The sequence below is a fragment of the Bison bison genome, unplaced genomic scaffold (assembly GCF_000754665.1).
Source record: "Bison bison bison isolate TAMUID 2011002044 unplaced genomic scaffold, Bison_UMD1.0 scf7180017864168, whole genome shotgun sequence".
NCBI lineage: Eukaryota > Metazoa > Chordata > Mammalia > Artiodactyla > Bovidae > Bison > Bison bison.
The window spans coordinates 3,220,870-3,246,383 of record NW_011494740.1 but is presented as its reverse complement, the minus strand read 5'-3'; the positions used below and the strand labels follow the sequence as shown (position 1 = coordinate 3,246,383).

Here is a 25,514-nt window from a genome sequence, read left to right as displayed (position 1 = left end):
ATAGAGAAAGTGGTCATGAATGTTTGTGAAAAATTTTTTTGTATGAACAATCTGCTTTCATATCTGTTGGTTAATTGGAATGGAATGGATGGATCACATGATAGTTCTATGTTTAACTTTTTAAGCAGTTGCCAAAATTGTTTTCCAGTGTAGTTGTACCACCAGTGGTGTATTGGGACTCTTGTTTTTCCACATCTGTGTAATGCTTGGTATAGTCGGTCTTTTTAAGCTGTAACCATTCTAGTAGATGCAGCTTTCCTCATAGCTCAGTCGGTTAAGAATCTGACTGCAGTGCAGGAGACCTGGGTTCAATTCCTGGGTCAGGAAGATCCTCTGGAGAAGGAAATGGCAACCCACTCCAGTAACCATGCCTGGAAAATCCTGTGGACAGAGGAGCCTGGCAGGCTATAGTCCATGGGGTTGCAAGAGTCAGACATGACTTAATGACTAAACCACCACATTCTAGTAGATATGAAGTGACATCTTATTGTGGTTTTAACTTGTGTTTTCTTGAAGGCTGATGACATTGAGCACTTTTTTATGTGCTCATTTGCCATTCATATATCTTTTTTGATGAAGTTTCTATCCGAATGTTTTGCTGATTTAAAAAATAATTGGATTATTTGTCCTATAATTGAGTTATAAGAGTTCTTTACGGATTCCAAATTCAAATTCATTGTCAGATATATGTTTTGCATAAATTTTATCCCAATGTTTGATTTATTGTTTTGTTTTTCTTAACAATGTCTTTTGAGGAACAGTTTTAGATTTTGATATGTCAGATGGGTTTTTTTTGCTTCATACTTGCTTTTGGTATTGGATTTAAGTTTGCTTAGCTCAGAGTCACAAAGATTTTCTGTTATTTTTTCCTGTAGAAGTTTTATAATTTTTTGGTTTTACATATAGGTCTTTGATCTACTGTGAGTTAATATTTGTATTTGGTGTATATGAGTCAAAGTTAATTTTTTTCGTATTTGCATAGCCAGTTGTTCCAGCATCATTTATTAAAAAGATTATCTTTTCTAGCTTTTGTACATTTGTTGAAAATCAGTCTTCTGTGTATGATGGATCTATTTCTTCATTTTTTATTCTCTTACACAGATTTATTTGTCTGTTTTAATGCCAGTGCCTTACTGTCTTGATTACTGTAAGCTTTATAATAAGTCTTTGAATCAAATAGTGCAAGTCCTTCAACTTTGTTCTTTTTAAATCTGTTTGATTATGCTAGGTCCTTTGTCTTCCATATAAATATTATAATCAGCTTGCCAATTTGTACATGGAAAGCCACTGGAATTTTGATTTGGTCTGTGTTAAATCTGTTGATCAATTTGGGAAGAGATGCAATCTTAGCAGTGTTGACTCTCTTGCTCTATGGATGTATCCCCTCATTTATTTTGATCTTTGTCAGTTTCTCTCAGTAGTGTTTTGTAATTTTTAGTGTTTAGATCTTATACATCTTTTTGTCAGATTTATTTCACTTTTTTCATGCTGTTGTTAACAGTATTTTTTTTTAAATGGTCTTTGATTGTTCCTTGCTAGTATATAAACATAGAGTTGATTAATGTATTGATCTTTTATTCCATAACTTTGTAAACTCACGTATTGGTTCTAGTAGCTCTTTCATATATTCTGTAGGGTTTTCTACATAGGTGATTATTTCATCTACAAATAAAGACATAGTTTTATTTCTTATCTTCCAATTTGTATGTCTTTTATTTCTTTAAAAATTTATTTATTTATTTATTTTAATTGGAGGATAATTATTCTACGATATTGTGATGGCTTTGCCATACATCAACATGAATTGGCCGTAGGTAAACATGTGTCCTCCCACCTCTCTCCCCACCCCATCCCTCCAGGATTTCTTTTTCTTGCCTTATGCAGTAAATTGACTGTTCCTCATGCTTTGGGCTCCACAATTCTGAAAGGAAACTGTATTACCCTAAAAAAAGACTTTGTTCCATTCTGGATTTCTCCATACTAGATAAGATGCATAGTCTGAGCCCTAGTACAGGATTCAAGACAGTAGTTTCATAATTTACATTAGAGTGCACTCATTCTGTTGTGTTTTCTGTGGATTTTAACAAATGTACAGTGACAAGTGTCCACTGTTACAGTGTCATACAGATAGTTTCACTGCCCTTAAATCCATCCGTTTCGACCTCCTGGATCTTTCCCTCCCCCCAGTCCCTAACAACCATAGATCTTTTTACAATTTATATAGTTTCGCTTTTTCCAGAAGGTATTATCTTTGGACCCATACAGTATGTCGCTTTTTCAGATTGTCTTCTCTTACTTAGCAATTTATTTATTTATTTTTATTTATTTTATTTTATTTTTAACTTTACAATATTGTATTGGTTTTGCCATATATCAACATGAATCTGCCACAGGTATACACGTGTTCCCCATCCTGAACCCTCCTCCCTCCTCCCTCCCCATACCATTTAAATGCATTTAAATCTTCTCCACGTCTTTTCATGGCTTGAAGCCTCATTTCTTTTTATCACTGAATTCTAATCCTATCATATAGATATACCACAGGTTATTTGTCCTTTTGAAATATTCTCCGTATCAGCTGTACTTTGCTAAAACATAAACATGGATTTTTTTTTTTTTTAAGAGAAGTAAAAACCCCTGCCTATGAGGAGGTGAATCAGTTTCCTTTGCAAGGGAAAGGAGTGGGGAGTGCAGATTCTCTTCAGGTCTAGGAAGTTTAAATGGGGTGTACAGAAGGGCTTTGAATGAGAATCATCCCTATGTCCCTGCAGAATAGACACTGTGTGCAAGAGTGTCTCAGGAATCTGAAATAACAGGTCCGTGGTCATTGTGAGAACCCTAAAGTCCTTTCCATAAAAAATACCTCTGTTTATTTTTCAGTATGCCAGGAAGCTGTCTGGGAAGCCTTCAGGACTTTTTGGGATCGACTTCCTGGGCGTGAGGAATATCATTATTGGATGAATTTGTGTGAGGATGGAATCACGACTATATTTGAAATGGGCACACATTTTAGTCAGTCTGTGGAACACAGAAGCTTAATTATGCAGGTAAATGTAGTAACAAGAAGAAATTACTGTACTACTATAGAAGCACATATACAGAGCTCAGGCCTAAAGGAAGAAAGAGTGAATGCCAAATCCCTACTCTTTTGTTGAATTAGGCTCTTCAGATGACTTACCACAGGGTGGCCAATCTTTGTATCTCTAGATCTGGCCATTATAATTAATAATCATTGTGAAGCCAGCAAGAACCTCAGGATTGTTTATAAATGTAAGTATTTGGAAATAATACTCTACAAAGATTTAGGCCAAGAATATTAATCTGTGAGAATCAAACATTCTTGCCAGAGTTTTGCATTTTATCAGTTCAAAGTTAAATTGACAACTGATTAAAGATAGAGGGTATAGATCATTGGATAAATGTTTAGTAAAGTATAAATGTGGTTCTAATGCATGAATTTGCTTACGTGGTTTCCTTGTTTTAGATTTAGTTTATTCTTAGCAAAGGAGAAACAAGCATGCATATAGACAAATTATCTGCCCACCTTACCTTTTTCATGTTGCATGTATTCATGGCAAGAGAAGGAAACTGTTTAGATCTATATGATCTATGTGGTAGATTGCACATGCTGTGTGAGAGGCTTCTTATATCCTTCTTCCTTTTATTCAAGTCCTACATGTCCTCAGCTCAGATGTAACCTCCTTCATGAGAAAACAACCCCCAACCCCCATCCTAGCAGATTTAGCTCACATAATCTTTTGAACACCATAATTCTTTATTCATTCTTTAGTATTGTACTTCTTACATTTTATTATTATTAGTTGTATATAATAAAATGTGGGCTTCTCTGGTGGCTCAGTGGTAAAGAATCTGCCTCCCAGTGCAGGAGACATGGGTTCAATCCCTGAGTCAGGAAGATCTCCTAGAGAAGGAAATGGCAACCCAGTCCAGTATTCTTGCCTGGGAAATCCCACGGACAGAGAAACCTGGTGGGCTACAGTCCATAGAGTCACAAAAGAGTTGGAAACGACTTAGTGACTAACAGCAATACATGTATATGTTGGCCAGTGTATCAGAAGAGTAGACTAGATTTGACAGGAGATCAGACTAGAGGGGTGGATAGCTTAAGAAGTTTGTAGTTGATAGAAAGCCATTGAAGGGGTGTAAGTTGGCAAGTCGCAGGGGCTGATTGTACAGTTTTGAACTGTAAAATGGTTATTGTGGTTTCTGTACACCAGATGATAGATTAGAGGGGACAAGATGAGCAGAGATCAGTTGCTACTTGAGGCCTGAGGGGATGAGAATCCTACATAAACCATGAAGTAGAGAAAGGGTACATAGGGGATCTAAATAGGAAAAGGATTAGTAGGACTCGGTGACAGATCGGATGGGAGTGGGCAATGATAAAAGCATGACCCTGGAAGCCTCCCAACTTCTAGCTTTGATGGCTACCACTGAGAACTCAGGCAAAGAAGCAGCTTGTAGACACTGACGGGGAGAGTGAGTTTGCTTTTTAATGCATTCTTTTGAGCCATCTTTGAAATGTGAATTGCTTAATATTTAGATATGAAGCCCAGAAGAGTGGTCTGGGTTATAAATACAGCTATAGGGATCACCAGCCTTGAGGTAGTACTTGAAATCATGAGAGGGATTGAGAATGTTACTTAAGTGATCACTGGCTGTCCAAAAACTGAAGGAAGCTCGATTTTACCTTTTTTTAAAAAATTGAAATAAGGTTGATTTACATTGCTGTGTTGATTTCTGCTTTACAGCATAGTGATTCAGTTATACATATATATATACATCTATTTTTTTAGCTTGATTTTAAATATAACAACTGTTTACTCATAGGTGGTGAATTTATGTGGTTGACAATTATTAGAACTCAGAATTCCAGCATTTTAAAAATAACTACCATGCTGGCCTATAAAATTTTAAAGCTAATAGTACAAATTGATTAATTGATGATTTTTCTGTGTTTATATGTATTGAGAGATTAATTAAAGGAAATAAAATCCAAGTTGAAGGTGTTAGATGATTAAAATTTAGGGAAAAAAAGACTGGCTGAGATTGTTCTAGGAGAGTGTGAAGAGTAAAAAGAACAGTGAGTTATTTATAAATATCTTGAGAATTATTTAGAGTAATCATCTCTCCATTTTACAGATAAGGAAGTTGAGGCCTAGCAGCAGAGAAATTTTTCGGATTTGCCTCCGTAGCTGAGAAAGAGAAAATAGAATTTGATTCCAGATTATCATATTGGTCTCAAAATAAAACCACTAGTTTAGACATAACTTGGACACGGTTTTCTTTGAATGCCCCAAAGGAATAATCCAACTACGGATACAGTTTATCTTTTTGTCTGAATTCTGGAGAATTAGATTTTATAATTATTTTATCCACATGATGATATTACTCTATGATAGGAATTTCTATAAACGTAGTAGATCACAAAACACTTTGGTTCTAAGTCCATGGAAGATTAATGTAAAACTCTACCCATCTCTAACCCGTAGACCTTTCTGGAATGATTAGCAGGTAAAGTCTGTTAATCTGTGTCCATTAAGAGAGCACAGGGACTTTGGGGAACATACACAGAAACTGAGTGGTGGGTGGGATGTTCTGAGTCACAAAACAAACTTTGCATCATTCGTACTTTAACTGTTTAACTGTAAGAATAACAACATAGATTCTGTGTTAGGGCATTAGTGTTCTTTGTGCAATAAGTTTTGTTTACTGCTTAATAACTGTCTTTCACTCACATCATCATTTTTGTATCTTTGTTTTCCTTAGAAACTGACATATGCAAAGGAGACTGTAAGTGGGTGAGTGTCTTTTTCCCCCCTAAGTTCATGTTTGGCAACAGAGATCTATCATACCTGTTCTAAGGCTCATCCCAAATTTAATGATTCCTTCCTATTTCTTGTTCCTATAACCAGGCCTGTGGGTAAGTCTCAAAGTCTTTTCCTCATCTTGAGGCCACTTCCCTTTCCAAACCACCTTCAGAGCCACTGTGCTTGTTTACTGACTGACCTTACTAAGAGGTGGACTTGTTCCTTTCTCTTGGTGAGGAAATAGATTTTTGGAACTGGAATACAAAATGATCTACTATTGTTGAGGCTTACAGGCTAATACTGTTTATCTAAAATGGTACATCTTAGTGGAGGATGGTTGATTAAATGATGGGGTTGTGGTGCGGGTCACTTTATGGTTTAATGATGTTTGTGATCTTGAAGCATAAGACTAGCACAGCTTTAATGAATCCTCCAGTGATTTGAGTCATGGCTCTGTGGGCCTTTAGGCTTAGGATTAAGCTTGTTTCTGGCTCCCGAGCAGTGGCAGGACAAAGCAGATCATGGAAGGTGAGGGATTTTGAGTGTACAGGGACTAATGATTTCTAATTCTATCCATATTCAGTATCTAGGTTATGCCAGTATGTAGGTGACTTTTTTGGGGGGAAAAAAAAAATCACTAGGGCATGCAGTTCAGGTCCATAATCTTGTCTCAAGTTAGATGGAACAACAGATTGAAAAACCAACAAAGTGAGTCAGTGTCCAGAGGTGTAGCCTGGGCAGCAGAGTCCAGGCAAATGCATAATTAGACTGCATCTCTTGGTGGTAGTGGGGTATATGTAAGTTCCAAATCAAGTGTGAGTAAGCAGGAGGGAAGTGGGACTCCTTGTGGTCTCACTTCATATAGCTAACAATACCACCAAGTCTGTTTTAGGGCCTGGGATTGAGCACCAGCTTAGATGTGGGGCCATGTGGTGCTTTAGGCGTGGGTCCTTTACCTTCAAGAGGCAGAGCTCAGAGGTTCCTTATGATTGCCATTCCAATACACATGCAGTAGACTTAACAATCTGGTGGGTCCTGCCAGTAATCTTCATGGTTGTACCTAATGAAAACAATAGCACATCTTACATGGTTAAGAAGTGTATAAAAGCTATAATAATAAGTATCACTTGTAATCTGGAAGAAGCCTTGGAGTTTGCCTGTGAAAACAGACATTGGGAAGATCGTAACTCATGAGTTACAAAGGGATGAAGGAAGGTTATCTGAAATAGATTGAAAAGTTGTAAGTTGTAACACCATATGTGGGCTGATGTTATAACACATAACACATGGAGTAGCTGGAAGATGTTTGAGGTGTAGTTTGTGTATTTCTACATAGCTCACTTTGGTTGGATGCGGTTTGCTGCATTCATCTACTATTTCTTGGAAATATGTGTTAATCCCATTGAAACAAATACATAAATAAACAAATTAGAGAACTGAGTGTGTCATATATGTTTTGTTGATGTCCTAGATGTGAAGGGACTCAAAGTATTATTTATCATCCTTAGAAAATAGGGCGTGTATAAAAATAGCAATACATATGAACTAAATTTGAAATACATATAACTGAATTTGAAAATTTAAAAGTTGATATCCTTCCTATGAAACTAGAGCAGACCAGGTTGGAGTGGGATGAAAAGCATCAACTATGGTACTTGCTGAAATGAGGGGACCTGGAATTAGCTAATACTGGGAGTGGCCTGGGAATTCACTTAGCCCCTCTTTAAGTTGAATATCGTGAAAGTGAAGTCGTTCAGTAGTGTCCAACTCTTTGCGACGCCATGGACTGTAGCCTACCAGGATCCTCAGTCCATGGGATTTTCCAGGCAAGAATATTGGAGTAGGTTGCCATTTCCTTCTCCAGGGGATCTTCTCGACCCAGGGATTGAACCTGGGTCTCCTGCATTGTAGGCAGACGCTTTACCGTCTGAGCTACCAGGGAAGCTAGTGAATATTGTAGTCATCCCTTAAAACCCTTAATTTAATCACTTTCTATATTTAAATTTATTTTTATAATTTTCTTGAGATGGCTCTCATTCTGTGTTGAGATTTTTGTATTAGTTTTCTATTGCTGCTGCAGCAAATTATCACAAACTTTAGTAGCTTCAGTTCAGTTCAGTTCAGTTGCTCAGTTGTGTCCGACTCTTTGCGACCCCATGAATTGCAGCACAACAGGCCTCCCTGTCCATCACCAAATCCCACAGTTCACTCAAACTCATGTCTATCGAGTTGGTGATGCCATCCATCCAGCCATCTCATCCTCTTTTGTCCCCTTCTCCTCCTGCCCCCAATCCCTCCCAGCATCAGGGTCTTTTCCAGTGAGTCAACTCTTCTCATGAAGTGGCCAAAGTATTGGAGTTTCAGCTTTAGCATCAATCCTTCCAATGAACACCCAGGACTGATCTCCTTTAGAATGGACTGGTTGGATCTCCTTGCAGTCCAAGGGACTCTCAAGAGTCTTCTCCAACACCACAGTTCAAAAGCATCAATTCTTCGGCGCCTAGCCTTCTTCACAGTCCAACTCTCGCATCCATACATGACCACTGGAAAAACCATAGCCTTGACTAGATGGGCTTTTGTTGGCAAAGTAATGTCTCTGCTTTTCATTATGCTATCTAGGTTGGTCATAACTTTCCTTCCAAGGAGTAAGCGTCTTTTAATTTCATGGCTGCAGTCACCATCTGCAGTGATTTTGGAGCCCCAAAAAATAAAGTCTGACACTGTTTCCACTGTTTCCCCATCTATTTCCCATGAAGTGATGGGACCAGATGCCATGATCTTCGTTTTCTGAATTTGGAGCTTTAAGCCAACTTTTTCACTCTCTTCTTTCACTTTCATCAAGAGGTTTTTTAGTTCCTCTTCACTTTCTGCCATAAGGGTGGTGTCATCTGCATAGCTGAGGTTATTGATATTTCTCCCAACAAAACACAAATTTATCTTCTAGTTCTGTAGTGCAGAAGCTTGACATGATTCTCAGCATGTTGGCAGACCTGCGTTACCTATCTGGAGACTCTAGGGGAAAATCTGTTTTCTTGCCCTTTTCAGTGTCTAGAGGCTGCCCGTGTTGGTTGGCTTATGACTAGCAGTGGCTTACTTTCTCACATTCTGTCACTCTGACATTCTTCTGCCTCCTTCCTCATTTAAGGGTCCTTATGACTACCCTGGGGCTTCCCAGGTAGCACTAGTGGTAAAGAACCTGCTTGCCAGTGCAGGAGTTTTAAGAGATGTGGGTTCTATCCCTGAGTTGGGAAGATCCCCTAGGGAAGGGAATGACTACCCACTCCAGTATTTTTGCCTGCAGAATTGCATGGACAGAGGAGCCTGGCAGGCTGCAATCTGTAGGGTCACAAAGAGTCAGACATGACTGAAGCAACTTAGCACACACATACACATGCATGACTACATTGGGTCTACCTGATAAAACCAGAGGATATGGTCTCTACTTAAGAATTAAGGCCAGCTGATCAGTACCCTTAATTCTATCTGTTACCTTACTTTCCTTTGCAAATAACATAGTCACATGTTCTGGGGATTAAGATATGGACATCTTTGGGATATCACTCTTCTGCTTACCACATTACTTCTCTGTAATTTAAGTTACTTCTTCTATGTAAACTGTAACCCAACTGCTAACATATGACTTACACCAGATACTCTGCTGTGTACTGATTTCACCTCCCCTTACTGTCATCTGGCAAGTCTGTTTTAAAAAAAACATTTCCTACCCGTTATTCAGGACTTCATATCCCATCTTACCTCCTAGACATCAACCTGTAATTGTTTTTTTCTCTCTCTCCTGAGTCTTCAGCTTCTCCCATTCATTTCAGTTCAGTTCAGTTGCTCAGTCGTGTCCGACTTTTTGCGACCCTGTGAATTGCAGCACGCCAGGCCTCCCTGTCCATCACCAACTCCTGGAGTTCACTCAAACTCATGTCCATCGAGTTGGTGATGCCATCCAGCCATCTCATCCTCTCTCATCCCCTTCTCCTCCTGCCCCCAATCCCTCCCAGCATCAGGGTCTTTTCGAATGAGTCAACTCTTCACACGAGGTGGCCAAAGTATTGGAGTTTCAGCTTTAGCATCAGTCCTGACCTCTTAGACATCAACCTGTAATTGTTTTTTTCTCTCTCTCCTGAGTCTTCAGCTTCTCCCATTACCAACTACTTATTAATGCTTAAACATACTCAAATCTTCCCAAGTTACCTATTTTACAAAAAATCCTCCTCCACCACTTGTCTCCAGCCAGACATCTTGAAAACATCACCCCTTAGCTCCAGTCACCTAACTCCCTACCATCTTCTTACAGTTTTATCTTCAATACAAAGTCAGCCTAGGACGTGTGCTTACTAAGTATTTTTTGGATGAGTAATTGAGTTTCTGTGCAATCATCCTAGTCTATTATCAGGTCCCTGGTGTTATTCTCAGTGTAAGGACTGATCTGTGAAATTTTTTTTTCTTGATATCTCCAATAAGTTAGATTTGTACTTGACGATGCCCATCATGATCACAAAGCCAAATACACTTTTATTTATTTATTTTTAATATAAATTTATTTATTTTAATTGGAGGCTAATTACTTTACAGTATTGTAGTGGTTTTGCCATACATCAACATGAGTCTGCCACGGGTGTACACGTGTTCCCCATCCTGAACCCCCCTCCCACCTCCCTCCCCATCCCATCCCTCTGGGTCATCCCAGGGCACCAGCCCCAAGCACCCTGTATCATGCATCGAACCTGGAGTAGCGATTCGTTTCACATATGATAATATACATGTTTCAATGCCATTCTCCCAAATCAGCCCACCCTTGCCCTTTCCCACAGAGTCCAAAAGACTGATCTATACGTCTGTGTCTCTTTTGCTGTCTCGCATACAGGGTTATCATTACCATCTTTCTAAATTCCATATATATGTGTTACTGTACTGTATTGGTGTTTTTCTTTCTGGCTTACTTCACTCTGTATAATAGGCTCCAGTTTCATCCACCTCGTTAGAATTGATTCAAATGTAAAAGCATATATATTATTTGTTTGGGCTGACATGTAACTCCATTAAACCCTGTTGTATTATAATATGTCTTGGTGTAGGTCTGTTTGGGTCCATCTTGTTTGCCTCCTATATCTGAATATCTGTTTCCTTTTTTAGGTTTGGGCGGTTTTCAGCCGTAATTTATTCCAATATGTTTTGAATCCGCTTTTCTCTTTCTTCTCCTTCTGTAATCCCTATTATGCATAGAGTGCACACTTTATATTGTCCCATAGGTCTCTTATATTGCTTTCATTTTTTAATTTCATTTGGTTTTCTGTCTGCTGTTTTTTAAAAGTTAATTTATTTTAATTGGAGGCTAATTACTTTACAATATTGTGGTGCTTTTTGCCATACATTTACATGAATCAGCTACAGGTGTGGCTGTCCCAACCCTCCCCCACGCCCCTTCCACTTCCTTCCCCACCCCATCCCTCTGGGTTGTCCCAGTGCACTGGCTTTGAGTGCCCTGTTTCATGCATCAAACTTGGACTGGTCATCTATTTCACGTATGGTAATATACATGTTTCAGTGCTGTTCTATCAAATCATCCCTCATCAACCTCATCCCCTCATCAACCCTCACCTTTTCCCACAGAGTCCAAAAATCTGTTCTTTATTTGTCTCTTTTGATGTCTTGCATATAGGGTCGTCGTTAACCATCTTTCTAAATTCCATATATATGCGTTAATATACTGTATTGGTATTTTTCTTTCTGACTTAGTTCACTCTGTATAATAGGCTCCAGTTTCATCCACCTCATTAGAACTGACTCAAATGTGTTCTTTTTAATTGCTGAGTAATATTCCATTATATATATGTACCACAACTTTCTTATTCATTCATCTGCCAATGGACCATCTAGGTTGCTTCCATGTCCTAGCTACTGTAAACAGTCTGTCTGCTGTTTTGATTGGGTAATTTCAAGATCATTTATTCTTTCTTCTGCATCATTTATTCTGCTATTCATTGTCTTTAGCTCAGCCTTCATCTCAGCAAATAAATTTTCAATATTCTTGGTTCTTCCTTACAGTTGCTAGTTCATTTTTATAGTGATCTGCATTTCTAGTGATAACCTCTCTTAATTCCTTCAGTATTTTCATTACCTTCTTTTTGAACTCAGTGTCTATTAGGCTGAAGAGGTCTGTTTCTTTGTTCCTTTAGGAGAATTCTCTTAGTCTTTTAACTGGGAGTGGTTCCTCTGCTTCTTCATTTTGCTGTATTTCTCTCATTCTGTGAGTTTAGGGGAAACAATTATCTACTGTTGTCTTGGAGAGTTGTTTATAAGCATGAGCGTCCCTGTGTAGTTTGTGGGTTTAATACGTTTTTGGCATGAGAGCTGTTTTTGATTTGAAAGCTTGCTGTCTCTTTTCTCAGCATGTGCTGGCCACGATCACTTTTATAGCAGTGTTCAGGTGCCTGGCCCTGTGCATACTCCCAGGGACACAGGGCAGCAGTCCCAGCTACCTCTGGAGTCCAAGATGGCAGCAGTAGCTGCACCTGGAACTTATGTAGAAGAGGGTAAGTGGTGTCCTGCCTTGAAAAAGAAGCTCCCATGGCAGTTGCACACATTTCCTTCTGCGCTCCCCGGCAGTGGCACCTTGGTTTTCTGATGGGTCCAGGCATCTTCCTGACTCCCTCCATGTGATGCACCACACCCTGGCTCCCTCAGGGTGTCACCATATAGCCAACCCCAGTCCTCCCTGTCTCTGAGCATGGAAACTGGAGTCTCAGTATCCAGCCCCGCCCCCCAGCAGATGAGTGTCTCAGGCTGGGGAGTGCTGCCAGGAGGGGGGCACCAGCCCTCTGTGCAGCAGGCCTCTCTCCACTTGTCTGCTGCTGTCTGGTTGAAACTGTTCTTCTTTCACAGCTCGCTCCCAGGAGTGCAGGTCCCATCCTACTCCTTTCTCTCCTTTTTCTTTTGTCCTACTCAGTTACATGGAGATTTTCTTGCCCTTGTGGAAGTCTGAGATCTGCCAGCATTTAGTAGATGTTCTATGAGAATCCTTACATATGTAGATGTATTTTTTATGTATTTGTGGGAAAGGGTGAGCTCTTTGTTCTAATCCTCGGCCATCTTGATCCAACTCCCACTCCTGTTTTATGTTCGTTTAGCATTTCATCCTTTACATAATGCTTCTGTATAATGATATTTTATTTAGTTTTCACCAACACCTTGGTGAAGTAGGTAGAGAAAGAGATATTCTTGTTTTAGAGGCTAGATCTTGAGGCCTAGAGCAACTGAGGCATCTTCCCAAGCTATATACAAGGTTAGTGATACATCTGGAACTAGCACCCAGGATTCCTAACTCCTTGCCTTAAGTTTTTTCTTGTTAAGTGCTGATTATAGTTAACAGGTTCTAGAGCAAAGCAAAGGAAAGGAAATTGTAAAAGGGCATAGTAGTCTAGGTATGAAATGATTGTTGGCTTGTCTTACTGTATTTTTGTTATTTATTTTTAACAATTTTATTTATTTATTTTTGGCTGTGGAGGGTCTTCGTTGCTCTGCGTGGCTTTTCTCTGGTTGTAGTGAGTGGGGGCTGCTCTCTCGTTGTGGTGCGCTGGCTTCTCACTGCTGTGGCTCCTCTTGCCGTGGAGCACAGGCTGTAGGCACATGGGCTGCAGTAGTTGTTGCTCACGGACTCCGGAGCAGGTTAGTGCACAGGCTTAGTTGTGGCATGTTTAGTCTTCCCGGACCAGGAATCGAACCTGTGTCCTCTGCATTGGCAGGTGGATTCTCATCCACTGCCACCAGGGAAGTCCCCTTAGTATGTTTTTAAACATAGGTTCCATGTGACTGTGGTATTTTTGACACAGTTCCATCTGAATTCCACTGACATGATTAGCCAGTAGCTGTGAGGAAAAAATTTTGTGCTGGATAAGCTGAGGAAATGAGACAGTAGACGGTTGTTTGCTGCTCACATTAAGCTAAAGATCTTAGCTGACCAACTTCAAATTTGTGGCTTGGCCTAGAAATGAGGCATTTCTGTCTCTAAACTCAATACAGCTCTGTATTCTAATTCTGTTGTGAGGGACATTCTAGGGCATCCCTGTAGGAGTCATCCCTAATGAGAAAATGTGAAAGGATTCATGCTACTGTCTTTTGAAAGAAGTGTGGGAAGATGAGGGATTAAGTGTTGGGAGTGTTGGACAAGTGTTTTAAATTACTGAGAGTTGCCCACTTACCATCATTGTGCTTAATCTCTCAGTCATATCCGACTCTTTGTGCCCCTGTGGACTGTAGGCCACCAGACTCCTCTGTCCATGGGGATTCTCCAGGCAAGAATACAGGAGTGGGTTGCCACGACCTCCTCCAAGGGATCTTCCCAAACCAAGGATCGAACCCAGGTCTTTGGCATTGCAGGTGGATTCTTTACCATTTGAACCACTGGGGAAGCCCTTACCATCATTAAAATAATGTTATTTTGAAAAAAAAAAAGTTATTTTGAATTCAGTAAGTGAAATCTAATTCTATTGAAGTAAGCGAACTTCTCCATTCTGAATGCTTACTTACTGACTTAGAGAATTAGCTTAAATTTGATTTTGATGTGGGAGACAATTTGACCGATCCCTGGTGAAGTCTGGTTTCTCTGCCATGTCATCTCAACTTCCTATGCTGATTACTGTATTGTGCTTTGTTTTACTTTGACCTCTTTGCTCTTCATACTTAATTGCTCTCCAGCTTTCACTGGATTTCCCTTCCTATTTCTGGGTCCTTACACATTTTGACTTTTAGGTCATTTAGCTGATGTAACACCACTATCATTAAGACCAAGGAAAACCATCCTGGTTGCCCTTCTAGGGAATATGGGTCACATAAAGGCCATGTAGTGTGGAATTAATGTGGGTAAGAGAGAGGTTTCTGGAATCAAATGGGCCTGTTTTACACCACAGTTCCTTCATTGGCTAGCTCCGTGACCTTTTCTTATCACCCAGGTCTTCCTCTACTCATCATTCATCAAAATGACTTATCCAGATGTCATATTCCTTTATATTCTTTTGAATGACAGCTAAGTAAGCAGGTTCCTGCAAGTGTACCAAAAATAACAAGTAGTGATACGTTTGGTGTCTTGGTTTAATATGTTATTCTTTTTAGATAGTATTTTTAAAAACCAGGAGAATCTTTATGGTGAGATTTTTTTCTTTTAGCCTGTGTTTCTCAAATTTTCTACCAAAGCTTTGGGGTTTAGGGAACATGGCCTCAGCTGATTCCCCCACTCCAATTCCAGTCATGAAATGTCTTTGAAATGATCATATTGTAACTTAATATTCATTTAAACTTTATATTGTACTCTATAATACAGCCACACATGTTTTAATATTATGTTTTATTTATTTATTTTTAAACTTTATTTTGTATTGGAATCTAGCTGATGAACAATGTTGTGATAGTTTCAGGTGAACAGTGAAGGGACTGAACTATACATGGATCCATTCTCCCCCAAACTCCCCTTCCATCCAGGTGGCCACATAGCACTGAGCACAGTTCCATGTGCTATAACTGTAGGTCCTTGTTGGTTATCCATTTTAAATACAGCAGTTTATACATGTCCAAATTCATATCAGTTTTTGCTTAGCTCTCTGTGCTTTTAAGGCTGTGGTTTTTCCAGTGGTCATGTATGGATGTGAGAGCTGGACTGTGAAGAAAGCTGAGTGCCAAAGAATTGATGCTTTTGAACTGTGGTGTTGGAGAAGACTCTTGAGAGTCCCTTGGACTGCAAGGAGATCCAACCAGTCCATTCTAAAGGAGATCAGCCCTGGGTGTTCTTTGGAAGAAATGATGCTAAAGCTGAAACTCCAGTACTTTGGCCACCTCATGCGAAGAGTTGACTCATTGGAAAAGACTCTGATGCTGGGAGGGATTGGGGGTAGGAAGAGAAGGGGATGACAGAGGATGAGATGGCTGGATGGCATCACCGACTTGATGGACGTGAGTCTGAGTGAACTCCGGGAGTTGGTGATGGACAGGGAGGCCTGGCGTGCTGCGATTCATGGGGCTGCAAATAGTCGGACACAACTGAGCAACTGAACTGAACTGAACTGTGCTTTTACTTTAAAGTGAAAATTGCTGCTTCAGGATGTGTGCCACATTTATCTGGTGGCTGTGACCCCATGATCTAGTTTAACGCAGCAGGACAATTTGAAGTAGTGGTTCTGAAGTGAAGATGGGGCTCACTGAGACAGAAGCGAGTCTAAGAGGGAGACATTTTGACTGTGTTTAAATCGTCTTTGAAAACTGCCTGTGGAAAGTTGAAGAGAGTTTTCAATTACTGTAATTTATATATTTGGGGATGTGTGGAGATTTAGACTGGCGGAAACACCCTTTCTTTAAGGACTTTCTCAGATTATCCTCTGATCTCTTCTGATCTTTGCCTATAGTTGCAGGGTTGAATGGTAAAAGGATAGCCAGGGGACCTGAAACATGGGAGCAATGTAGCCTATAGCAAATCATGTCTCTAAGCTTGATTTGTTTTATTCTATGAAGTTTCATGATTCTGTGATCTCTCAAATGAGATGAGATTTGGGCTTATATGTTCCCCGTGACTGCCAGTACTTTTGTGTCTGAACTGCTTGTTGCGTTTATGTTTGTTACTGTTTTCTGTTAGGTGGTAACGTTCATAGACCATGAGTATTTTGTTCACAGCTGTATGCCAAGTGCCTTCTATACTAGACTGGTTGGTCAATAGTATTTATTTATTCGAAAAATATCTATTCAGTGCCTATTAAGTGGTAGTTTCTGTTTTAAGATGAAGATACAGTGCAAATATGGCAGATAAGGGCCCTAATCTCGTGGAGTTTAGATTAGATTCTTTTTTTTTTTTTTAGAGTTTACATTCTTGAGGCAGTCTTGTTAAATAGATATTTCTGTGATGATGAACATGTTCTTTACTAGGCTGTTCCATAAAATAGCCATTAAACATGTATGACTGTTGAACACTGAAATGTGGATAGTGTGGATGAGATTCTGAATTTTGAATCTTCATTTAATTTTAAATTAAATTACCTGACTGACTACCATATTAGGAAATGCCATTCTAGAAGATGAAGGGTATGGACATAGACAAAGAAGTAGATAAATAAATTAACAGAATGATTTCACATAGTGAAAAGAACTGAGGAAAAAATGAAACAGGGTTATGAAATAGTAAGGAAGTACTATGTAGAGTGGTTATGTAGTATTATGTATTATGTAGGGTATATTATGTGTGTGTGTACATATATATATGCATACTACATAATATGTAGTACTATGTAATATTATGTAGGGTGATTCAGGTTGAGTAGGCATCAAAAAATGTAAAATAAATGAGTTTTTTTTTTTTTTTAATTGCTACTTAGTACTTTGGTTTGAGAATCCTTATTTGGAGATCAGGTGAATTCCTTTCTGGAAAACAAACCCCAAAATAAACCCTTACATTTCTGTCATTTTATTAACTCCAGACATTTTTTTTCCTAGCTCTGAATTGTCATCTCCAGTTCCTGTTGGTGACATGTCAACACTGGGAGGTATGCTTTTGTGCCTTTATTCACTTCTCTTTTAAAATTTATTGTTTAGTTGCAAGGAAGCACAATTTTCAGCTCATATTTTAAAAAATACCAATTTGTCTCTCCTTTTGTTGTTGAAGAAGTCTCAAGAAAAAGCAGTGTTTTTTCACTTATTTTATGACATTATAATTGGGTTACTTAAGAATCTTTAATTATTAAGTACATAATACAGAATCTGAAAACCTTAAAACAAATGTAGAACCTAAAGAATTGTTTTAAGGCAAACACTTTGTAATCACTGCTTATGTCAAAAGGTAGAACCTTTGTAGCTCCACTATTTGTCATTTGTCTTTTAGAGTTTCTCAGAGTAAGGATTTTTCTAATTGCATTCTGTGGTATATTTTGTTTGTATGTTTCTTTGACCTCTATATTTCCTGTAAATTAGTAGTTGATTTCTTTATTTTTAATTTTTTTTTAAAAAGTTCTTCTATGTTGAAAATTTCAAATGTACAAAAAATAGCATGGTGAGGCCCAGCATCAACAATTATAATTTTTGGCCAATTCCAATCTTCAGCTACTTCCCCTCTCTGAGAGTTTTACAAGTTAGTTTACTCCTTAAGGATAGAGACTTTGTATCCCTGGAGGCTTGCATAGAGGCTGACATATAGGAGGTATCAGTAAATGCTTGTTGAATGAGTCATATTTATTTCTTGTGCTGAGGAAATTCATGTGTCTTGAGGTTAAAATGCACACAATTTTGCAGATGAAAAAGCAAATGACTTAATATGAATGGCATCAAAATCAGTTTATTGTTTCCTGATAGACATTATGATTTAGTCACGGACTGAATTCATACACATGTTTTTGTTTTTTTAGATGCTGGTCTCAGTGTTCCATATCCAGGGGTGACCTCCTACGAAGGTATCTCAGAGAGCAGCTTGGAGAGGCCAGAAGACAGTGTGAGTGATGTTCCGTTTCATTATTTAGTTTCTAACGTGGAGAACAGGGATTTAGAGAGATTTATTGTTCATTGCCAGACAACACAAAACTTCAGGTGGTTCTCTTTATGGAAATGTAGATTCTAAAACCAGTACATTAAAAGAATCTGCGATTCATTGGAGAGCCCAATAAGTCTGCTTTTGGCAAAGAATAGATTTGAATTGTAAATTAAATGACGTGGAGCCTGGGGAGCTGTCATCATGGTAAGCCCACTGTCTTCTGTGGGCTGTGTGCATAATTTATTGTGAGGGTTTTTGCCTTCTCTTACCAGCTATGAAGTCAAGTCATGTCATCCCACTCTGTCCACCACCTTCCCTGTTGCTGAGCAAGGCTGGAGCCAGTTTGGGATCCTTGTATCAATACAGTACCTTTAGTATTCAGTAAAACTGTGTCCAAATTAGATGGTACAAAAAATATTGGCATTTGATAAATATTTGAATAAAAAGTGATACTGTAGTTCTGAACTTGATGCTGAATGTTATGGTGTAGGTCTGGAAACTTTTACAGAATGAGATAAAACTCACTGTAATGTAAATGAAGGGATTCTGTGTAATCAGTTGGAACATTTCGTAACAGAGTAATTTGAAGGTAATTTGTAGAACCAGTAGGAAGACAAAACAGTACAAGCATACATGACTAGTTCAGAGTGAAGCCTAATGTACAGTTTTACAGTTCAGTTTTTTCCCGAATACATTTTTCAGATACTGTTTTAGAAATTACATACTTTATTCTTGTTTTATTAGTATTTACCCTGTATGTTATCATGTGTCTTTAATCTAGCAAAGTTTAAGTTTTTCAAAATCTTTATCCTTATCCTGAGTCTGCAGGAACATTAGAACATTAAAGTAATTCAAGTGATTACCCTACTGTTTTATATGTTATTTTCAGTATTTTTGTTCTTTCTTTCTCTCCTTTAGTTCTCTCTTTTTAATCTTACAAATTTGACTGAATCATTTTTATTTTATATAGTTAAACGTTTTTACATTTTCCCAGGTGTGTACTGTTTTATTTTCTTAAAATTCTTTTTTACATTTTAGACTCTCTTTTGGAATAATTTTCCTTCTGAAATATATGTGTCTGGTATTACTTTAGTAAGAATCTCTCACTGGTTCAATCTGTTTTTGGTCACCTGAAGATTTCCTTGTTATACCCTTATTCTAGAAAGATACTTATAATCTGTATAAATTTCTAGATAGAAGGTCTTTGGGTTTTTTTTGTCAAGATTTTATTTCACTATCTTTTAACTTTTATAGTTACTATTAAGAACTCAACTAACAGTTCGGTTCTTATTCTTTTGTGGGTAATCCATTTTTTCTCCTACCGTTAAGATACTACTGTCTCTCTCCCTCTCTGTATTTACGTAATGATGAAAGATAATGACTGAATTTCTCAAATTTATAATAGACTAAAAACCTCATGTTAAGGTAGTACAATAAATCCAAAGCAAAGTAAATAAGCATAAACACACTCCTATACCCATTTTTGTAAAACTATAGACTCCCAAATGCTATATGGTGTACTACTATAAGTATACTATAATATAGTATAACTGCAGGCATATCTCAGATACTGTGGGTTCAGTTCCAGATGGCCATAATAAAGTGAGTATTGCAATAAAGTCACATGAGCGTTTTGGTTTCCTTGTGCATATAGAAGTTATGTTTACCTCTACTGTAGTCTGTTGAGAGTACAGTAGCATTCTGTCTAAAAAATCAGTGTACATCAGTTCAGTTCAGTCGCTCAGTTGTGTCTGACTCTTTGTGACCCCATGGACTGTGGCACGCCAGGCTTCCCTGTCCTTCATCTCCCAGAACTTGTTCAAACTCATGTCCATTGAGTCAGTGATACTATCCAACCACCTCATCCTCTGTCATCCCCTTCTCCTCTTGCCTTCAGTCTTTCCCAGCATCAGGTTATTTTCCCTTGAGTCGGCTCTTTGCATCAGGTGGCCAGAGTATTAGAACTTCAGCCTCAGCATCTGTCCCTCCAGTGAATATTTAGGACTGATATCCTTTAGGATGGACTGATTGGATCTTGCAGTCCAAGGGACTCTCAAGAGTCTTTTCCAACACCACAGTTCAAAAGCATCAATTCTTTGGTACTCAGCCTCCTTTATGGTCCAACTCTCACAGTCCATACATGACTACTGGAAAAACCATAGCTCTGACTAGATGGACCTTTGTTAGCAGAGTAATGTCTCTGCTTTTTAATACACTGTCTAGATTTGTCATAGATTTTCTTCTAAGGAGCGTCTTTTTCATGGCTGCAAGTCACCATCTGCAGTGATTTTGGAGACCAAGAAAATAAAGTCTCTCACTGTTTCCATTGTTTCCTCATCTATTTGCCATGAAGTGATGGGACTGGAGGCCATGATCTTTGTTTTTCGAATGTTGTTTTAAGCTAGCTTTTTCTCCTCTTTCACCTGCATTAAGAGGCTCTTTAGTTCCTCTTCACATTCTACCATAAGGGTGGTGTCATCTGCATATCTGAGGTTGTTGATATTTCTCCTGGCAATCTTGACTTCAGCTTGTGCTTCATCTAGCCTGGCATTTCTCATGATGTACTCTGCATATAGGTTAAATAAGCAGGGTGACAATATACAGCCTTTATGAACTCCTTTCCCAATTTGAACCAGTCCAGTTCTAACTGTTGCTTCTTGACCTGTATACAAGTTTCTCAGAAGACAGGTAAGGTAGTCTGGTATTCCCATTTCTTTAACAATTTTCCACAGTTTTTTGTGATCCACAGAGTCAAAGGCTTTGGTGTAGTCAGTGAAGCAGAAGTCGATGTTTTTCTGGAATTCTCTTGCTTTTTCTGTCATCCAACCAATGTTGGCAATTTGATCTCTAGTTCCTCTGCCTTTTCTAAATCCAGCTTGATCATCTGGAAGTTCTTGGTTCATGTGTATTGAAGCCTAGCTTGGAGAATTTTGAGCATTACATTGCTAGCATGTGAAATGAATACAATTGTGTGATATTTTAAACATTCTTTGTCATTGCTCTTCTTTGGGATTGGAGTGAAAACTGATCTTTTCTAGTCCTGTGGCCACTGCTGAATTTTCCAAATTTGCTAACATATTGAGTGCAGCACTTTCACAGCATCATCTTTTAGGATTTGAAATAGCTCTGCTGAAATTCCATCCCCTCCACTAGCCCACTTGACTTCACACTTCAGGTCACTTGCAGTGATGGTGGGCCTTAGGAAGCATCACTACAAGTACAATATAGTAGCATATAATACAGTATTGAGGATACTGCAAATCCACAAAAATATATAGAGAGAAAATTCTCAGGTGTTGTCTCATATGATTGGGTATATGTCTGACTCCCTCATTTTATACCTTTTGTCTGTTAACCACTCGTTCTTAACTTTCATTTCTTTGTTCCTCTATGTTGCATTCAGAAATGTCTTCCAGTTCACTTATTCTTCCTTCGACTTAGTCTAATTTGTTGTTCAAACTGTCTAGATAGGCGTCTTTGATCTGACTTTTCAACACGTATACACCTGGCACTTTATATCCTTTCCCTTGTAGTATTTGAAACTGAAGCCTAGGTCACAAGAGATTGCTAGATACACTGTGTATGCATAGATTACTGAATCACCTCTTTGGATTTTTCTAGCCTATCTCTTTTGATTTCTGGTTTATTTTCTTGCAAACCAGATATGCATTAAAATCATTAAAAAATTTAGTCAGCATTTTAGGCATTGTATTGCAACAAGGTTACTAAGGATATTTCTTTTATAGTAATACTGAAAATGGAAGTTTTTATTTAAATTTAGTGAGGGAAAATTTAATATTGAAGAATGCAAAGTCTTGTACAAAATTCCTTAAGGCTAAAGGTTTTTATTAGTTTCAATATGACTCAGCAGTATGAGGAAAAACTAGTAAAGTAAAAGTACTTTTAGGTTACATTAACAGAAATTAGAATCTGCTATCAGGAAAGTGATAGTTGTACCATATTTTAATTATCAGACCTCACTTATGTGTATCATACTCTAAGGGAGACATTAAGAGCCCGAGAAGTGTTTGGAGAAAAGGAACTAGTGAAAAGTCAGAGAAGATGATAGGTGCCTATCCTTCTTTGAAGGTTCTCTGGGGCCTGTAGTTTTTATATGCATCCAGGTTTCAGAACTGGGATCAGTGGGAATTTGTAGGGAAATATATTTGAGTTTTATTGGGCTTCCTTGGTAGTTCAGCTAATAAAGAGTCCACCTGCAATGCAGGAGACCCTGGTTCTATTCCTGGGTAGGGAAGATCCACTGGAGAAAGGATAAGCTATCCACTCCAGTATTCTTGGGCTTACCTGGTGGCTCAGCTGGTAAAGAATACTCCTGCAATATGGGAGACCTGGGTTTGATCCCTGGGTTGGGAAGATCCCCCAGAGAAGGGAATGGCTATGCACTCCAGTAATCTGGCCTGGAGATTTCCATGGACTGTGTAGTCCATGGGGTTGCAAAGAGCTGGACATAACTGAGCGACTCACTTTTTTTTAATGGCTGTTTTCAGGACTATTTTCAGAAAGTTCTATTAAAGGAATGTCTATACTGTTTTCCACAGTGACTGCACTAATTGACATTCCTACCCATGAATCAAGATTCCGTTTTCTCCACATCCTCTCCAGCATTTTTATTTGTAGACTTCTTGATGATATCCATTCTGACATGTGTGAGGTGATATATCATTGTGGTTTTAATTTGCATTTCTCTAATAATTAGCAATGTGTAACTTCAGCTTTTTCTACTAACTCACAGGTGGTGAACTTTGGTGGTTATCTGTGGAAAATTTTCTCTTTCGCTGAACCAGTGACCACAATCACTGTGTATTCAAAGGAATGAACAAATACACAGTAATTTTAGTAATTTTAATAATAACCTGTCTTAAAATCTACCAGTTAGTTTCAAAGTCAAATATTATATAGTCATCATCAGAAGTTGCTTTTGGCACAGTGTCTGGCATATCATATCAGTAGATATTTGTTGACTGAATGAGTGAACATTGACATTTATTGTTCTTTTGCTAAAAATCCAGATTAGCAATGAAATTGAGAATGTGGTAGAAGAATCCACAAAAACAGCCGCTGAGCAGGTTGCAGAATTCAGTATCCACCTTTTGGGGGAACAGTACAATGAAGAACTACAGGATCCCTCCAGCTTTCATCACCAGCGCCTTGTAGAAGACTTTATTTCAGAGGTGGGTGATTTTGAGGATATGTTTTTATTCTTTTTTGTATACAAGATAGTTTGCTGGAGTTGTAAATTTCCCATGTTAACACTGGTTAAAGGTAGGTTTAAGACTTAAGCTTTCCAGCTACTTGATTTGGTGAGTAGTGATTTAGCCATTTCTTTAGAAAGCTCTGTGAAAATTTCACCAAAAGATGAACTATTTCACTGAAACAAAGTTTTGTATCCATTTGCCATATGCCAACAAATAAATGCTATTTCCAGCTTTGGCCACACAGCCAAGGAAGAATGTGTTCTGTGGCATGGTTTTTACTTGACAATATTTGGAGAAATGAGCATCTTTGAGATACTATATGTAGTGTGTTATTTTCCTTGAGGGACCAATAAATTTAATTTCTTTTCATTTTGTATTTGTTATTCTTTTTTAAAGGTGAACATTTTTGAATAGTTAATGCATAGGTAGTATGAAGCCCCAAGCTCAAGGGACAAAAGGACATCCAGTGAAAAGTAAATTTTCCCTTTTATCTCTGTTCCTTGGTTAGAAGTATTTTTAAAAGAGAGTTTCTTTACAGAATTGTGCATTAGACCATCTTACAACTTTACTTTCTGGAAGAATTCTATCTAGGGACTTGAAGTTGAGATTTTTTTTAAGATACTGAGGGCCCATCTCCTCTCTCTCTGTCAAGTGAGAGGGTACATTAGTCCTCCTGTTTATTTCTTTTCCATCCCTCTTGATGGAGTTTTCTGTGGCCAAGATTTTTGATTCCATTACCTCGGACTAATTTCCTTCTCTAGACATTGTGTCTAGATGAGAAATAAAAATATACATCTCTCAGCCAAGCAGCATCATTGCAGCCATCAGACACAGGGAGTGTGGGCTAGACAATTAATTTTCCTAGCTGTGTGGCCAATTTGTGAGGCTATATGGTATGTGGAAGAAATGTCAGCCAGGCCAGTGTCCATTTGGCATCAGACAGTGTCTTGGATCAGCTCTTTGGTTCTCTCTGCTCTTGGATTAAGGAGCCTTTCATAAACCTCCATGTTTGGATAAACAGTTGTGCTAAATGACTGCATATTTAGAGAAGGTCTAATAAACACTCTGAAAAACATTTCCAGCAGGGACTTTATGAGGTAGATAGCTATTGGCTCAAGGTGATTTGAGGGTGATGAAGGATCAGTTCCTTCTCTGGCCTATTTCTACATATGGGTCCTTTTACATGGAATGATATGTCTACCGATAGCCACTTCCCTGTGTGGAGCTGCAGAGTCAGGGTCGTGTCTCTGAAAGGTCCTGTCTCCACATATACTGCAAACTAAAGGAGACCCTCAAGCTCTCTCCCTTCAGGACACAGTCATGGGAGTTGTTCTTTCAGTATTATTTTTTCGGGTAATGCTGGAAGATACATAGGGAGAAAGAAAGCCTGCTTGGGAGGATTGAGATTCAGGAGCTGTTACATTTTTTTTTTTTTTGATAAGCTGAGAAAGATAAACTTGGGATGCCACCAAGAGTGACATCAGAGAGGGAAAGGTCATTGTGATAGGCTTTGGAGTGTGGATACCTGACGACAGCCACAGAATCAACACCGTGTCCTCGCATAGTGCTTTGTGTTCTGCAGGCTGCTGTGTGTCAGTTTGCTAACAGCAGCCAGGTGGATAATCAGCTCCATTTTATAGATGAAACCCTTCTGGGTGAGTAACTTGTTCGTGGTCATTTCAGCTTCTAGGAGTGGAAGGGAAAATCAGGTCTCCTCCTTCCTTTGAAACTGTTCTTTCCTTTATATCATACAGAGTCCCCTTCAATTATTTTTTATAATTTTATTTATTATTTATTTCTGGCTGTGCTGGGTCTTCGTTGCTGCACAGACCTCTCTGGTTGCGGTGAGCAGGTGCTACTCTCTAATTGTGGTGTGTGGGCTTCTCACTGCAGTGGCTTCTTTTGTTGCAGAGCGTGGACTCTAGAGTCTGCAGGCTTCCGTTGTTGCAGCCTGTGGGC

At 38.6% G+C, this 25,514-nt stretch overlaps 1 protein-coding gene across 5 annotated transcripts in view; it reads left to right on the top strand.

The window, feature by feature from the left end:
* Positions 1–25,514, top strand: part of IMPG2 (interphotoreceptor matrix proteoglycan 2) — a 74,050-nt gene that overhangs the window by 4,908 nt on the left and 43,628 nt on the right. For all 5 annotated transcript variants that reach the window (XM_010841993.1, XM_010841992.1, XM_010841991.1 and 2 more), the window contains 5 exons: positions 2,881–3,047; positions 5,791–5,822; positions 17,313–17,362; positions 18,218–18,300; positions 23,370–23,531. In XM_010841993.1, the coding sequence (XP_010840295.1) occupies positions 2,881–3,047; positions 5,791–5,822; positions 17,313–17,362; positions 18,218–18,300; positions 23,370–23,531 (494 nt within the window). The remainder of the gene's footprint in view (positions 1–2,880; positions 3,048–5,790; positions 5,823–17,312; positions 17,363–18,217; positions 18,301–23,369; positions 23,532–25,514) is intronic.